At 46.7% G+C, this 18,723-nt stretch overlaps 1 protein-coding gene across 1 annotated transcript in view; it reads left to right on the forward strand.

The window, feature by feature from the left end:
• The window catches only part of caln1 (calneuron 1), a 482,787-nt gene extending 464,489 nt beyond the window's left edge, over positions 1-18,298 (forward strand). The window contains exon 6 of the mRNA XM_038814049.1: positions 15,196-18,298. Coding sequence (XP_038669977.1) covers positions 15,196-15,323 — 128 coding nt within the window. The 3' untranslated portion in view covers positions 15,324-18,298. The remainder of the gene's footprint in view (positions 1-15,195) is intronic.
• Positions 18,299-18,723: the final 425 nt, after the last annotated feature.

The raw sequence follows: 18,723 nt of genomic DNA on the forward strand, positions 1-18,723 counted from the left end.
CAGACTTCAGGATATCAGACCAGCCAGAACCTTTCATGGGGAAGGGGGCCGACGTTCCTTTCTTTTGCCTCCCTAATCGCCCGCCGAAGAATCCTGCTCGGCTGGCAATCAGCAGCACCACCCAAAGTTGCAGACTGGCTGTCCCGCCAGTCGGAATTTCTCCAATTGGAGAAAGTCAAATTTGCCATCCGAATGTTGGAAGAGGGCTTCTGCAAAGCGTGGAAGCCATTCACCAACTTGGTCCAGGATCTGATTGTAGCCAACAGCCAATAGAACAGGGAGGAGGTTGGAGGTGAGGGAGAAACAGAGGAGCCACGGCTAGCAAAAGGAAGAGGGGGGGGGGGGGGGGGAGAGCAGAGAGGGAGGGAAGGGGATAAAAGCCCACAAGAAGACCACGAGATGCAAGGAGCACAGGGGCAAGGGAATAAACCCAATGGCAAAAAAAAGACTAGAGGGCATAATAACAAACAATAAAGCACAAGCCAGGGTCAACAACAGGCAACGCAGCAGAGGCTGACTGGCCAGCTAAAGTATACAGCCACCAAAGAAAAACAAAGCAGATAACTGTAGCTATGTACAGTGGATCTAGTCTATTCGTACTCCGGTTAACTTGTTTGATTTTCTTCTTCTTTTTCTCTTTATTATTGTCGTTAAATTTCTTTGTTTATATGTAACATGTACCTCTTATTGTTTTTTTTTCTCCTTGTATAAACTACAACCGCACCCGGATTACTTTCTATAAAATACTACTCACGGGTACGACACGGGTAACTTAACATTCAAGCTCGTAATAGGTAATATAAAACAAATTGTCAAACAAATAATGTGAAATTCCAATCAAAAGTTTTAAAGAAAAAAGATTAGCACATGCAGAAAAAAAGGAACAAAGTGGGGGGGCCTGAAATTGTTGAACTCAATGCTGAGTCCAAAAGTGCCTAATTGAAAGATGAGACACTGTTCCTTGAGCTTGTGCTGAGCTTCATTGGAACACTACAGCAGGCCGAGGACAGAGAAGACAGAATGAGAATAAGGTGGAGAATTAAAATGGAGGTCAACTGAGTGGAGGCATTCTGCAAAGCGGTCACCCAATTTGTGTTTGGTCTCCCCAGTTTAGAGGATACTGCATTGTGAGCAGTGAATTCAGTATATTCAGTGGTTAGAAGTACACATAAACCACTGCTTCACCCGGAGGGAGTGTTGGGGGCCTTGGAAGGTGACGAGAGAGGAAGTAAAATGGCATTGTTACGTCTCCTGTGTTTCAGTGGAAAGGTGCAGTGGGAAGTGGATGACTGAGGAGAGGACCAGGATGTTGTGAAGGGAACGGTCCCTTCGGAATGCTAAAAGGAACTGGGAAGATATGTTGGCATTGAATTAACTGGAATGACAGAGGATGATCCACTAAATGCGGACATCGGTGAGATAGATGGCAAAGCTATGGCGGTTCTGGGAAGGAGGGGGCGAGGGAGAGGGGTGATAGCTAAAGTGCAGTAAATGGGTCAGAGACAGTCGAGGGCCCTATCATCTATAATGGAGGGAAAGTCGTGTTTGAGGAAAAAGGAGGACATATCCGGTATGGAAGGCTGTATCATTGGAAGAGATGCGGTGGCAATGGAGAAACTCGGAGAATGGGATGGAGCCCTTACAGGAAGCAAGGTTTGAGGAAGTGTAGTTGAGATAGCTGTGGGAACTAGTTGGTCTTATAATGAACATTAGTTGATAGCCTATCCCCAGAAATGGAAACAGAAGTATTGTGGAAGGGATGGGAAGTGGTGCATCGACCATGTGAAGTGATAGTAGGGTAGAAATTGGAAAGAAACTTGGTGAAGTTTTTGAGTTCCGGGCGTGAACAGGAAATGACATTGATACAGTTATCAATCTACAAGAGTTGTGGACGGAGGCCCGAATAGGACTGGAACAAGAAATGTTCAATAAATCTCTCTAAAAAGCAGGCATAGCGAGGACAGAAGTGGTTTCAATAGCAACAAATTTTGCTTGGAGGACCTAAGATGAGTTAAAGGAGAAATTGTTCCATTCAGCTAGGCAAAGGAGGATGACGGTGGATAGAAACTAGTTGGGCCTCCATTCTAGAAAGAAGCAGACAGCTCTGGGGCTGGATTTTCCACACCTCGATGCCAAAATCGAGATTATCTGGGCCCTGAAAAGCGGACTCAGTCCGCGGCCGCCATGGTCGGGCCGATCGGAGGATGGGGGGCCTTATACAGGACCAGGGTAATTTTGGGCAGGCAATTCGGGTCGGGCTGTGGCCGATCGGGGGCTCTATTATTAATGTCCATTTTTTTTGGCGTAACACCGGCGTGGGGACAAAGTCCCAAAAATAGATTATTCCAGCCCCTAATACCTTCTTGGTGGGAGATTGAGGTGTACAGAGAGGATGTCCGCAGTGAAGAAGAGGCAGTTTGGACCAAGAAACAGTAAATAGTTGAAATGATATGTGGCGTCAGAAGAATAAGGGAGACACTGGAAAAGGGGAAAAAAAATCAGTAATATTCAAAGAATAATCTGGGGCAGCACAGTGGTTGGCACTGCTGCCTCAAAGCACCAGGGATTCAGGTTCAATTCAGGCCTTTGGTTACTGTGCAGAGTTTTTATCTTCTCCCTGTAGTCATATGCATCACTGTAGATACACAAGGGGTTAATGTAAGTACACGTAGACTAGCTAGAGACTAGAGGGAGCACCAGAGACATAACACACAGACACTCAACCAATAGGTCAGTAAGATAGGACATGACCAATGGGCATTCACGATACACACAGAGGTGACACTACCACAGGGAGGCATTGCACCAACCCATATTTAAAGGACACAGCACACATGATCTTCCTCTTTCCAGTGGAGACACTCAGTGAGTACAGACACATGGTTGATTGAACATCACACCCACCTCGTGGATTGTAGCAGACTGGTTCGTCAGTCTGAGTAGCTATAGAAGGATTAACAGTAGAGGCGAATCCGAGTAGGAGAATTGTAAATAGTTTAATAAACGTGTTGAAGTTCTCTCCACGTCTGAACCTTCGTTTGTCAGAGTGAACATCAAGGAAGCAGCTTATGCTATGCCAAGAGCATAACAAGACACTCCCTTTGTGTGGTTTTCCTCCAGTACTCCGGTTTCCTGCCCCAGTCCAAAGATATGCGGGTTAGGTGGATTGACCACACTAAATTGCCCCTTGGTGTCCAGGGATGTGCAGGTTAGGTTATGGGGTTATGGAGATGGGGCAAGGTGGATGGCGGAGTAAACATAGGTAGAGTGCTCAAACGAAGGACCGGCGCAGACTCGATGGGTCGGATGGTCTCCTTCTGCACTTTAGGGATCTATGATTCTATGAACAAAATTTAGTGTGGCAGGAATTGGCTGAAACAATAGGTCCACAAGGACAGTTTATGGGTTTTGGAAAGCAGATTGAAGCAAGTTGTTCAGGGTCAGAGAACTATCAGGTGGGGAGCTGGGGAGGGAATATCTCCCGAGGTGATGAAGTCATTGAAAGTCCTGGAAACAATGGCTTGATGTTTTGTGGTGGGATCATGGTCCAGAGGGGAGTAGAAGGAAGTGTTGGAGAATTGGCAGTCGGCTTCTACCAGGCTGAGGTAACCAGACAACAGCAACATCCTTGTCAGCAGATTTGATAACAATGTCAGAGTTAGACCTGAGACAACAGAGTGCAGCAAGTTCAGTGGGAGACAGGTTAAAGTCAGAGAAGGGAGCCAGCTGACGTCATGCCAACAGATCTTAATGAAAAGATCAAAAGCAGTTAAGAAACCAGAGGGAGAGATCCAGGGGGAAGGAGAATATTGAAGACTGGTGACAGATTCCTTGACCGAGAGAGGGCCCCTGACCAAAGTATTGAACACTGATGTGTGGGTGACAAAAGCAAAGTTTAACGTTGTGCCGAGCTCAGAATTCAGTGAGATGGGGGATAAAACTGTGTTCTTTGCTGAGGACAAATCATTCAGAGCCAGAGAGGGGAAGGTCCGAGCGTATTGTAAATACACAGCAAAAGAGATGGGATTAGCAAAAGGGATGGGATCAGAGGAAGGTGAGGGGAAGAGAGATCTGGAAGGGCATTGAAATCAGTGAGTTGTTGGAGCTTGTGTTCCATAAACATCTGAAAGGAAGAGAAAAAGTTTTTAGTTATTGAACCGGATAAGGCAATGATGCAATGAAACTGCAGAGCAAGGCAGCTTTCAGATGGAGAGACTTGGAGCTGCTGGAGAGAGATGTCAAGAGTGTGCATGTGATGATGCATGGCATTGGGTCAACCTGGTAGACAGATTTTTGGTTTCTGAGGGAATGAAGGGGTATGGAGAGTGGATGGAGTTATGGCCAAACCTTCGCCACCAACCTATTGAATGATGGAGCAGGCTCAACAAGCCATACCATCTACTCCTGCTCCTATTATTTGTGTTCTTGTGTTCATAATCCTGTTTTGAGCCATTTATACACATTGATATGTACTGGGTGAGCACGTACTGGGCCACTGGATAGCGGTCAGGAGCAGAACCATCAACTGATGTTTTCTTCTCCTTAATCTGGAGGTTTGAGGCCGACACATTCTCACCACTGAACTAGCTGGGATTAATGAACAGCACAATCCAAGAATTGGGCCTAGAAAGAGCCTAAAGATTACTTTGCCCCCAAAATTGAGGACTATAGCCATATCACTCCCATTCCTTAGCCAACCAGTTCCCCTAAAGATCCCCCTGCCCTAACATTGAATTGACATGTTTCTCTAGTACGTCTCCTGTACCTCCCCACATGCCCCTCTTATCTCACATAGTCCATGAGGCCCATCTCCTGCTCTTTCAACCCTATTCTCAGTTAACTGCTAACGAGCCATCATTCCTTCCTGACACCATGCCCACCCCGATGCTAGTTTGACATTGTAAACGTTTCTTTCTCCTGAGGTACTGTCACCTTCCCTTTCAAATCTGCCCTCATTACCCACTTTTGCAATGAATGTATGCATGACCCTACCATCCTTGCAAACTACCACCTTAACACCAACCTCTCTTTCCTTTTCAGTGTCTTTGAAAGTATTCTTGCCTCCCAAATCTATCCTGCAACACCATGTCTGATCATTTGCAACAAGGGGCGGGATTCTCCGACCCCCCCCCCCGCTGGGTTTCGCCGGGGGCCGGCGTCAATCCCGCCCCCGCTGTGTCCCGAATTCTCCACCACCAGAGATTCGGCGGGGGCGGGAATCGTGCCGGTCGGCGCCCCCCCCCCCCCCCCCCCCCGGTGATTCTCCAGCCCGGGATGGGCCGAAGTCCCGCCGCTGTCAACCCTCTCTCGCTGGCGCGGATCAAACCACCTACCTTACCTGCGGGAGCAGGCGGGCTCCGGAGTCCTGGGGGGTGCGCGGGGTGATCTGACCCGGGGGGGGGGGGTGCCCCCACGGTGGCCTGGCCACGATCGGGGCCCACCGGCGTGTGCACGGACTTCCGCCGGCCGGCGAAGTCCCTTTGGCCCCGACTGGCGTGGCGCCAAGGACCTTCCACACCAGCCGGCGGAACGGGAAACACTTCGGCATGGGCCTAGCCCCTCAAGGTGAGGGCTTGGCCCCTAAAGGTGCGGAGACTTCCGCACCTTTGGGGCGGCCCGACGCCGGAGTGGTTCACGCCACTCCATCACGCCGGGACCCCCACGCCCCGCCGGGTAGGGGAGAATCCCGGCCAAGGTTTCTCCTGCCACAGCACTCTGGCCACGACAATATCGCATAATCTCTCTTTATCCTTCTCAATCTACCTGTAGTCTTTCACACCGTTGACCACACGCATCCACAATTTCGACCTGATTAAAAGTCTTAGGGAATTTCAATGTGTTAAAGGCACAATATAAATGCACACATAAGCAAGAGAGCTTTTCTTGGTAACAAATAAACACAAATAAGGGTTGGATTTCTTATTAAACACAGCAGCAGCTACAGTTCAGAATATTGGTAGAGTACTGTGCTGTCGAAACAACATGTTTTTTGGGATGGGGCTGAACTCCATTTTAAGGCATTGACTTCCGATCAAGCTGCCATTTCATCACCAGCCACAAAGTATTAGTGTCAGGGCTCCTCGGTAAGCACAAAGGATGCTGAAGGGATTGACTGAAACTCATATCTCCAAAATGAACTACAAGAGGCAAGGGAAAAATAGATATACAAAGCCTGCTTTTCTAGACCAGCTGATTTGTTATGTCTCTCATCCTTTTACAAATAAATCTGGGGGAAGATACTGATGAGCCACAAAATTAATTAAAATTTCTGCCGGCCCTTTGAGATCAAGACGTACTATTGCTGAAAAAAATTCCTCAGTTATTTAGGACTGTCTGACGCACATTGCCTCCAGTTACAGGATCATGTTCATCCATGGCTTTAATACATACTGATATTGTCAGTTATGTAACGCTGAATTTCAGCATGCTCTTTGCATTTTAAACTCAAGCCCTTCCACATTAAAATGACTTTGAAAGCTTTTACTGTGGACTTCTGAAAGTTGTCAAACCCCAATCTGACCAATTCGAGGTTGGCCAATCCAGGCACGGACACTTGATGAGTTACAAATGCATGCAACAATGACAACACACTTGGTTCCAATCCTGTTGGGACCCTGAGATGTTATGATCTGGGTAGGATCAAGTGATGTAGACTGCAATACCAGATGGATATCCTCGGATTTTTGTTCAGATTGGCCTGACAGCTTTACCTCTGGACTGATATCTCCCTTTGGATTTTAAATATCAATATCCCCCATCTCCGTTCCCGCAAATGGAGGTCTAAAAATACATGAAGCTGAATCTTAGCTCCCCTCACAAAGGAACAGAAGAAGCTGAGCGGGAGCTCGTCAGATGCAAGTATGACCGAGTCATTCGAGAAATCAATTGATGGAGCCTGGGAAACAGGCCAATGGCCTCCTGGCCAGGGGATTGTAAAAGGAGACGTAAAGAGAAGGGAGAAAATAAAATATATTAAAAAACGGAGAGAAGAATTTACCAAGAACTTATCCTACTTGGATATTGTTGTTCATGCATTACATTGGAAGACAACATCACCGTTTTCTCAGCTGACCCTGCTGGGGTGAAAGCAGAAAGAAGCAACTGCTTTCCCATAGCTGATCCAATCAGCTGCTCATCAGTTTGCTTAGGGCTGGTTTAGCTCAGTGGGCTAGACAGCTAGTCTCTAATGCAGAATAAGGCCAGCTGCACGGGTTCAATTCCCGTACCAGCTTACCCAAATAGGCGCCGTAATGTGGTGACTAGGGGCTTTTCACACTAACTTCATACTTGTGACAATAAAAGATTATTATTATTAGGGGAAGCACGGTAGCATTGTGGATAGCACAATCTCCAGGGTCCCAGGTTCGATTCCGGCTTGGGTCACTGTCTGTGCGGAGTCTGCACATTCTCCCCTTGTGGGCGTGGGTTTCCTCCGGGTGCTCCGGTTTCCTCCCACAGTCCAAAGATGTGCAGGTTAGGTGGATTGGCCATGATAAATTGCCCTTAGTGTCCAAAATTGCCCTTAGTGTTGGGTGGGGTTACTGGGTTACGGGGATAGGCTGGAGGTGTTAACCTTGGGTAGGGTGCTCTTTCCAGGAGCCGGTGCAAACTCGATGGGCCAAATGGCCTCCTTCTGCACTGTAAATTCTATGTTCTATGTGTGCATCTAAACAGTGGCTATCAGAATGCTATTCAAACATGTAATGCGTCACAATCAAGCGGCACCCCGTCCTAAAATAATTCGAGCTCTCTCTGTCTCTCTCCACTCGGAGTAAAAAGAGCAGTATCCAGAAACAGGTCCAACATACAAACATAGGTGTGTCATGCATGCCAAAGGCATGCTAGAAGCATTCCCTGAAGGAAAAATCAGTTCAGACCAGTATTCTTGGGCTTGATTCGCCAGCCTCCCAGCCACGTGCTTCTCAGCAGCGGGAGGCGGCTCACCGTTCGCTGGCGACTGGATACTCAGTTCCCGCAGCTGTCAATAGGAATTCCCATTGTAGCCACCCCATGCCGCTGGGAAACCCGCGGGTGGGGTTGCGCTGCCGGCGGGACCAGAGAATCTCGCCGCCAGTGAACGGCCGAAGAATTCCGGCCCCTAATTCCCCATCTTTCTGGTGTTCCGTTTTGAAGTATTCTTATTTCTCTGTTTTACTGCTTTTTTCCTTCTGGGAGGTGGCCATTTGACCCATGATGATGTCTGTACCAGCTTTTTGATGCAGCCACGCAAAATGAATTAAACTGACTTGCTTTTCCCCTGTAATCCAGTTAGCCCCCTCGCCCCACTCGCCTCAAATCATAGAACATAGGACATAGAATACTGCACAGTATAGGCCCTTTGGCCCACAATGGTGTGCCGATCTCTTATCATAATCTAAGATCAACCTAACCTACACCCCTTCATTTTACTGTTGTCCATGTGCCTGTCCAAGCGTCGCTTAAATGTCCCCAATGACTGACTCCACCACCTCTGCTGACTGTGCATTCCATGCATCCACCACTTTCTGTGTAAAGAACCGACCTCTGACATCTCCCCTATACCTTCCTCCAGTCACCTTCAAATAATGTCCCCTCGTGGCAGCCATTTCTGCCCTGGGGAAAAGTCTCCGGCTATCCACTCTATTCATGCCTCTCTTCACCTTGTACACCTCCATCAAGTCACTTCTCTTCCTTCTTCGCTCCAGTGTGAGAAAATCCCAAGCTCCCTCAACCGTTCTTCATAAGACATGCCCTCCAGTCCAGGCAGCATCCTGGTAAACCTGCTTTGCACCCTCTCCAAAGCATCCACATCCTTCCTGTAATGAGGTGACCAGAATTGGACACAATATTCCAAGTGTGGTCGAACCAGGGTTTTATAAAGCTGCAGCAAAACATCGCAGCTCTTAAACTCAATCCCCCTGTTAATGAAAACCAGCACACCATACGCCTTCTTAACAACCCTATCAACCTGGATGGCAACTTTGAGGGCTCTATGTATGTGGATCCCAAGATCCCTCTGTTCTTCCACAGTTCCAACAATCTTGCCTTTTACCATGTATTCAGCATTCAAATTCAACCTTCCAAAATGAATCACTTTACATTTATCTCGGTTGAACTATGTCTGCCACTTCTCAGCCCAGCTCTGCATCCCATCAATGTCCTGTTGTAACCTGCAACAGCCCTCAATACTATCTACAACTCCACCAACCTTCATGTCATCGGCAAACTTACTAACCCACCCTTCCACTTCCTCATTCAAGTCATTTATAAAAACCACAAAGAGCAGAGGTCCAAGAACAGGTTTCTGCGGGACATCACTGGTCACCGACCTCCAGGCAGAATAGAACATAGAACATAGAACAGTACAGCACAGAACAGGCCCTTCGGCCCTCGATGTTGTGCCGAGCAATGATCACCCTACTTAAACCCACGTAACCCATATCCCAACAATCCCCCCATTAACCTTACACTACGGGCAATTTAGCATGGCCAATCCACCTAACCCGCACATCTTTGGACTGTGGGAGGAAACCGGAGCACCCGGAGGAAACCCACGCACACACAGGGAGGACGTGCAGACTCCACACAGACAGTGACCCAGCCGGGAATCGAACCTGGGACCCTGGAGCTGTGAAGCATTGATGCTAACCACCATGCTACCGTGAGGCCCCTCACGGGTATTTCAGTATTCAGTGTATAAGTATTCAGTGGTAGTGAATACTTTCTATTCACTACCACTCGCTGTCATCTTTCAGCCAGCCAATTCTGTATCCAGACAGCCAAATTTCCCTGTACCCCATGCCCCCTGACTTTATGAAGGAGCCTACCATGGGGAACCTTATCAAATGCCTTGCTGAAATCCACAGACACCACATCCACTGCCGACCTTCATCAATGTGTCTCATCACATCCTCAAAGAATTCAACGAGGCTTGTGAGGCATGATCTGCCCCTCACAAAGCCATGCTGACTATCTTGAATCAAACTATATTTTTCTAAACAGTCATAAATCCTGGGTGCGATTCTCCGAGCCCTGAGCCAGGCCGGAGAATCGGCGCAACCACGCCACGACGCCGGCATGCGATTCTCCGAGGTGTGGAGAATCAGCGCCATTTGAGCCGGCGCGTTTGACACGGTGCCGGCCGTGGGCCGCTGGAATCGGCGAATCTCCGGCAGAGCAGCCGCGGATACGGCAGAGTCCCGTTGGCACCGTTCACCCCTGGTCGTTGCCGGCGGGAACTCTGCGCGAAGGGTGAGGGGGTGGCCTGTGGGGCAGGGGAAAGCGCTCCTTACCGGGGGAGGGGGGGGGCTCCGATGGGGTCTGACCCGCGATCAGGACCCACCAATCGGCAGGCCGACCTCTCCTCCCTGAGCCTACTTTGTTGCGCAGCCAGCCCCTGAACCCTGACGCCATGTTGAGTTGGAGTGGCGTGAACCGCTCCAGCGCCGTGCTGACTCCCTGCGTTCACGACAGCATGAACACTTATCTCCATTTTGGAGGATCGCCCCCCCCATATCTCAGAATCCTTTCCAGTATATTGTTCATCACAGACGTAAGACTGACTGGTCTGTAATTCCCAGGGATTTCCCTATTTCCTTTCTTGAACAGGGTAACAATATTTACCTCCCTCCAATCATCCAGTACTGCTCCAGTGGAGAGTGAGGATGCAAAATTCATTGCCAACGGCACAGCAATCTCCTCCCTTGCTTCCTGTAGTAACCTTGGGTATATCCCGTATTACTGACTGTTCCCTTTATTGTGCAAAAGCCTCATCCTCAACCACTTCCTGTGACAAAGCATTTTCTCTTCGAAAAGCTTCCTGAGTAAAGAGATGTTACCCAACTCTCCGCTCATTCTAATCTAAATTGATACCCCGCACAACACCAGTTCCCATCTTGGACATCACAGTAGTCAAGATAGAATTCAATGACCTTTCTACAATGGATCCCTAAAGTTGCACGGTACTTTAAATTCTGATTGCCCTGTGTGCGTTTATTGCTCCTTATTACCAGAATGCTAAGCAGGAACGACCCACATCTGTTTGCCACCACATGTTTCTGTCCGCTTCACAAGATGGTAAACATCATGGTGTGATCGTTGAAACTAGCAGTGGAGTTAGTTTACAAGAATTATTAATTAAACTCAAAATAATATGGCAAATAAACAGCAATACACTTCTTAGAATATAGATCATAGAATTTACAGTGCAAAAGGAGGCCATTCGGCCCATTGAGTCTGCACCGGCCCATGGAAAGATCACCCTATCTAAGTCCACACCTCCACCCTATCCTTGTAACCCAGTAACCCATCTAAACTCTTTGGACACTAAGAGCAATTTTGCATGGCCAATCCACCTAATCTGCACATCTTTGGACTGTGGGAGGAAAGCCACGCAGACACAGGGACAAAATGCATACCCCACACAGACAGTTACCCAACTGTGAATCGAACCTGGGTCCGTGGAGCTGTGAAGCAACAGTGCTAACCACTGCGCTACCATCCCGCCCCTGGCTTGCAACCACTTTCATTGATGTAGCATAATTGATATGAAAGAACTTCCAAAGTGCTTCACTAAGATGCAATTTACACCAGAAAGCTGAGCCAAAGAATAATTTGCAATGAGGGATGGCAGGAGGTTTGGTCCAAATAAAAGATGATCCTCAAGGGGGGGCGGGGGGGGGGGGGGGGGGGGGGGGGGGGAGGACAAGGAACGGGGTGGAGAGGGGGGAGGAAAAGGAGGGGGCCGACTGGAAGTGGGTTAACAAGACAATTCCAGACAGAGGAGCTGGATAGCTGATGGCTGTCAGGTTGGGGAGAAGGGCTTTGATGGAGTGGGCAGAGCCAGAGAGCAAGGCAGAATGTTGGAGGAGGTTACAGGGATAAGGCCATGCAATTTTGTTTGTATATTATGTTTCTCATGAAGCCTAAGGAGCAAGTTAAAAAGAAATAACCTGGAATAAATTTTGCAACATATTTTGCCCTAAAGGCAAATACTAGATAAACTACAGTGATTTGTCACGGTGGAGGTTGACTTCTACTAATACACAGGGCCCATCAACAGTCCCTGGCTGACTGAATCCCCAGCTTAGCCTAGTGGCATTGAAGAGAATTGTAGCACAATAACTGGTGCACTCTTATTGAACACCACCTGCTCAGCACCTTATCTGGCAATGCACATATTCACAAAGCCATTGGTGGAGTTTTAGCGACTCATTCCTGACCAGAACAACTTTACTGTGCGCTGTGAACCCAGTCCAAGCCAGTTCAAGGAGTGCAGAGCTGGTTTATGTGCTACCTTCCTGGTCTTGCAGTACCACCTGATAAGTTTTCAAATACTAAACACCAGCATGTTAAACATCTATTGATTGCAATGGGCATCGAGTAGGGATGGGTTCAGAATGTTACTTTTGCCACCAGCCCTATAGCATCAAAAGAGGCCTGACAATTTTCTTTGTGGTTAACGGGGATGATGGGATTGGGAATGCCAGTGTGGTGATGGTTGTTTTTATGGGGATGGAAGGAGAATTAATACTCCTCCTGATCCTGAAAGAAAATTAAACCCACTGGGTTGCCAATAGCAGTCCTTTTAATGGCCTCTCGGTGTCCGAATATGCTCTGTTTAGCAGTACCTGAAAATTGCAATAGGTCGCATCGGCAAGATAGGACCCCACATGGCCCTAATGAGGCGGCTTAGGGGCTGAGTTTTTTCGCCCCCTGCGGCCAGTTTTCTGACGGCGGAGGCAGATTTTCATTGGCCAGATGTTTCCCCGACGACATGGCCAGCCAACAACTCAAAACTGGACATCTGGGGCAGGGGGATGACGGGAATATCCCACCGCTGGTCGTTGGTGAGCCAGGAAACCCTCTGCGGGGGCATTGGGGGGCAGAAATCCCAGCCCCCTGTTTCCAGCAGGGCGGCTGGACCAGCCATTTCAATGACTTCACCAAAATCCTGGAGCCTTGTCATTAGTGGGCAATTGGGCTTTTAGTGTTGAGATCCATTTTTATCACGGGATCATTTTATTGCAGAAATTAGGGAAAATAATCAGCTTATTCATCAAATATTCAAATAACTTTAAAATTTCACTAACAGCAATACAGAAAATGTCCCTGTTGTGTTTATAATCTTGCTATCACACAATAAACAGAGGAATATTTTCTCTGGGACTTTCAGGTCCTTTAAACCCAAAGTAGTCTTTCCCTCAGCTCACTTGTTTTTCCTTGTTTCTTTTCCCTATCTAATTCCCAAAGAGGCACGATTTAACGGGAAAAGGAACAGAGTCCCGTTTTGAGCGCGTTTAGCAGGGTGTTTCTCAGCACCTACAGCACCAAGAACGACCCTGCACTGGGGTGGCAAGCCCAGCCACCCCGGAATTTTTGCCTGTGAACAAAGATGGCTACTCACCTCCTCACGTCCCCACAGAAGCCCTTCCACCATGTTCACGTTTTTCAAAAGGAGTACTAATCGGCGCCAGCATGGCCGCTTTGCTGGGGAGGCCGCTGAATGTCAGGAGGCTGTTGGATAAGGGGTGGCTCTCGTTAATTGTATGGAGATGGGGCGTAAGTGCTAATAATTGGTTTCTCACCACACTACGGCGAGATCCTGATTTTGCCTACATGAGTGGGCCTGTTGCATCGCAAACTGTTTGGTGCCTGGCGCAGTTCTCGTTTTTTGACTCTCCCACTATTCACTGGCGTCATTTCGCTTGAGCGAGAGCGTAACGAGGCCGGAGAATAGCCCCCTTGGATTGCAACAACTTTCCTAACAATGGAGCTACGGATTTCATGGCTGTCTTTTTGGATGTCCTGCCACTCATTTGTGCCTTATCTTTGGTTAAGGAGGAAACCACTCTCTTTTTCTTTCTAACAATAAGTGGAAGCTGGTCCCCTTTGGGTAATAATAAATGGTATTGGTGGAATTCAGGTCTGCAGTTCCCGAAGTAAAATTAAATGCTACTGTATTTATTTGTGATGTCCTTTTTCTGTAATAAGCCAGGATCTGTGTTTATTTTATAATAAAAAACACCCAATGCTCCTTCAACACAAACTGATACAGCTTTAATAAAATCAAAGTCTACTTCTGTCTTAATAAAACTCAGGTTTAAGATCAGTTATTTTTAGTTTATTAAAATCAGAAATTGACACTCCTTGAGAACCATGGTTTCTGTTTATTTTCCCACCTAATCTGAATTTATTTATTTGACGTCAAGGTTATGCAGTACCAGCCTCATTCCTGTACTAGAGTCAACACACAAACTGAATGGCTTCTGTATGGTACTTGAATTCCTGGAATGGCTTCCAGTAGGATTAGTGAATCTGGTTTCCTTTCTTTTTCAAAATAAATTTAGAGTGCCCAATTCATTTTTTCCAATTAAGGGGCAATTTAGCGTGGCCAATCCACCTAGCCTGCACATCGTTTTGGGTTGTGGGGGCGAAACCCACGCAAACACGGAGAGAATGTCCACATGGACAGTGACCCAGAGCCGGGATCGAACCTGGGACCTCGGCGCCGTGAGGCAACAGGGCTAACCCACTGAGCCACTGTGCTGCCCTTGGTTTCCTTTCTTTATGAATATTTTTAACCAACTTCCTCCTCAGGGTTTTGGGTCAAGACACATATTGTTAACTCACCCATTCTTCACAGATACCTTGATGAGCATTAACAGGCTATTTTAATTATAAATGATCATAGTCATGCCCAATGCCCACATTCGACATACACACCGGAATCATCTGGTAATTATTTTGAACATCAAAGATGATTCTCCTCCATCTGACCTTTCAAGCCAGCAGGCAGTCTGGCCTCATATGCTGTACCGGCTAAAACCAGTGCAGAATGGAGGTAAAGTCTTGGACCCTCCTGGCTAAGTTCCCTATATCTGGGCAGTGCACTAATGATATGATGCACTGGAGGTTTAATTGCTTTCTTTAAAGGAGCGTTAATATTACTTGTAATGTAGCACAGAACTGCAAGAGAAATTGGGAAGAACAACAGCTCCCACTTATGGCGTTAAAGCTGATTTCCGACATTGGTGGAATAAGCTGACTTGTTCGCTTAAGCCTACTCTGCACCCACATAGGATTGGCTGCAATTGTCATGTGGCCTTTTTATTCGAGTGACACAAATCTGCAGCTTGACTGACGCTGCGTTATGTTGAAAACCTGCCGTCTGACCTGAAACTCTGACTTTACAGTTTTCTTCCTTCCTTTTGACAGTGCATTCGCAAAAGAAGAACAGGCAGACATGCGTGAGGAAGAGCCTGATCTGCGCGTTTGGTGTGGCTTTCATCATCAGTGTCATGTTGATCGCAGCAAATCAAATTCTCAGGAATGGCATGGAGTAGCTTCCTAACCAATCAGCCACCTGTTGGCATGAACTGGACATGTGCGACTCATTTAATGGGTAAACACCAGTGGACTCCTGGATTAGGAATACAGGGTGATGTAAATAAGAGTAGAATATATTTCTACCGGGAAGATGAAGCCCAAAATGGAAGTGATTCTTTTTAGGTTCACACAATTAGAATCCCGCACACAGGGACTTTTTTTTAAAAAAGGGCTGAATTATTAAAGGCTGCTTTTTATAACGTGACTGAGTACTGAAGTTCTGAATTATAGCTATGACGGGGAGTAAAAACATGAGAGAGATAGCATGAATTATGATTTTGGATTTTCTTTTCTCCATCTGTTAACGTTAGTAAAAAATTGGCTTAACTCCAAACACTAAAACCTACTTTATACTGATGTGACTTTCCAACATAACTCTACAGAGGAAGACCATTAGCACTGCTGCCGCACGGTTCCAGGTTCAATCCCGGCTCCGGGTCACCGTCCGAGTGAAGATTGCACATTCTCTCCGTGTCTGCATGGGTCTCACCCCCACAATCCAAAGATGTGTGCAGGGTAGGTGGATTGGCCATGCTAAATTGCCCCTTAATTGGAAAAGAAATTAATTAGGCACTCTAAATTTTCTAAAAAACAGAGGAAGATCAAACTCCCAAGGTTGACTTCTGTTTAGTCAGGGGTACTGAGTGGATCACTATTGGTTTGCATGTTCATTATTAGAGAATCACCACAAGAAGTGGCCCCTTCCCAGGTTTCTGGTGCTGTGCTGTTTGTGTTGTCGTAGTCATAGATCAGTGACTACATACGTGCAAACTTAATGTAGCAATTTGTGACTTCACTGCTACCTGTTGGACCACTGCCGATGGTTGGGATGGAACCAGACTAACACTGGCCTCTGCTGGTGGAAGACAGGCAACCCAATAATGGCTAAAAACAAAGGCTGTTTCTGACTCATAAAGGAGAGCTATCTTTTAACTGTCTGCTGCAATGTCAGTGGAATCTAATGACCCTGGCGTCTCCAACAACATCAGCATTCCCTGATTTACTTCACAGTGCAGCTATTAAAATCAGTGCTTTCAGCATTGACATGGCAAAGAAAAATGGATTATGAGTGTCCCTGATTGGAACGAATTAAATAAACATTCAAGTATACTCGGATCGTATTAATATTAATTCATTAGTCATATTAATTGCAATATTAATCAAACACTCATTCATTCGTATACACAGTGCCTGGCATTGGCTTTTACCAGTCACACAGTTGCTCATTCATCATCAGTTCTAAGATTACCTATTTCAACAACCTCACAATTTCACATTGCTCCTTTGAACTCGCGTGGGTCGTTCATCGCTGATCTCTCTCTCTCTCTCACACACACCAATTTCACTGTTCCTCTTTGTTCTCTCTCTTTCCTAATTCCTGCTGCCCCTCATTGCTTTCTCTCCCACTCCCCTTTTGTCATTGATCCCATAGTTGTTCCTCAGTGCTGTCCCAGGCCAATTAGGGTGTTTGATGGAGCGTGATAGACACATGAGACAAGTGGCTGATCCTGTAGATTCTAAACCCATCCCAATGTCTTTTCTTGTTTGTTTGACATTTAATCATCCCTTCCTGTGGACATAAATGTGTAGTGCAGGAAGGTGGTAGTGAGTGAGCCCTGCTTGCGTGCTGCTAAAATAGGCATGTTACTGAACAGAGTCCAGGGGCTGGTTTACCTGACTTTAGCTGGTTTGTTGATGCAAAGTAAGGCCAGCAGCACAGGTTCAATTCCCATACAGGCTGAGGTTGTTCATGAAGGCTCCACCTTCTTTACTTGCCCCTTTCCTGAGGTGTGGTGATCCTCAGTTTAAATCACCACCAGTCAGGTCTCCCCAGCCTATGGTCATTTGGGATTATGGCGAATTAATTTTACCTATTGATCGGAGTCTAGTTGATGCGACCATCAATTCACACGAGACAAAGAGTTGAAGTGAACAGTGGTTTTAATCAGCTAGATCTGTGCCTGCCAGCGACTGCTCTGTACTGAGAGCCGCCTACAGGTTGCAGATCTATATATCTCCCCCGAGGGGCGGAGCCATAGGTGGAGCCCACAAGGGCATCAACATAATACAATACAGTGTAATGCAATACAATGGTGAATGGTAGCAGTAATACATTCACCGCACTAGTTTTTCCCTAGGTTAAGATGCAGGTCAGGTAAGATACATGGCCTGGGACACTTCTTTCAGCTCGTTTCACTAATTTAAAAATGTTAAACACAGGATAGGAAACAAAAAGCAAATTTGTCAATTGTACGCTCCTCAAGTTGCAGGTGGAATTGAAATATGACAGCTTAGTAATTTTGCGAAAAATGTAAAAATACAGTACCCAAAAATAAAATAACATTTGGATGATTTTGGCATTATATAATTCACAAACTTGATCAACGGGTACTGTTGTCAGACAGGACCTCCCCATACCAATCCTGTGCTATCTACATGTCTGTAAAATGTCTGTGGTGCCTTTAGTTTGTCTGAAGTGGACTTGAAAGATGAATATCATGGAACATTGGACAGGGTCTCAGTTGCATTCTGTGTTTATTAATGTCAAGTCACCCCTGCACAGACCATTGAATAGCTGTGAAACACAGGTGCAGCGCTCTGCTCCAGGCTGCTGAGCAGCTCTGCTCTAGTGCCCTCAATGGTGCCTGCCATAGGAAGAAAGTGGGCACATTGGGTGGCAAACTAGTGTCTTGGTAAAGTGCTCCATCTAGTGGCTGGATGAGGACTGACAAAGCTCAATCCCAACTAATGATTATCTCCATTAGCTATGGGACTGAATATCCAATCATCTTGCTTGGGAGGCAACTAATCAACTGTTTTGCTTTTTAAAAAATTGATTATGTGATTGCGCGCTGCTGGCTGGGCCAGCATTTCTTGCCCATCCCTGAGAGCATTTAAGAGTCAAACACATTGCTGTGGATCAGCAGTCACATATAGGCCAGGCCTGGTTAGGGCAGCAGATTTCCTTCCCTAAAGGGCAATAGCGAGCCAGGTAGATCTTAACAGCAGTGGTTTGATGGTCATCATTAGACTTTTAATTCCAGATTTCTACTGAATTCAAACCCAGATCATTACTCTGGATCTCTGGATTACTAGTCCTGTGACAATACCACAATGCGGCTGCCTCCCACCTTAGTCAATTAAAAGCAGATATCTTCATTAACGTTATATTAAACTGAACAAGGGTTGGATCACCTTGTTTCCTTTCTTTTCCAAATGTACCACTTTCCATGATTCCCTGCTTCCCCCTCCCCATCATTCCCACGGACACTGGACCCCAGGAATGTACCAGTACTGTTCCCTATTGGGCCAATGAAAAAAGACTAAAATGATCAAAAATCTCTCAATTAAAAACAC

The sequence above is a fragment of the Scyliorhinus canicula genome, chromosome 12, assembly GCF_902713615.1.
Source record: "Scyliorhinus canicula chromosome 12, sScyCan1.1, whole genome shotgun sequence".
In the NCBI taxonomy this organism is placed as follows: domain Eukaryota; kingdom Metazoa; phylum Chordata; class Chondrichthyes; order Carcharhiniformes; family Scyliorhinidae; genus Scyliorhinus; species Scyliorhinus canicula.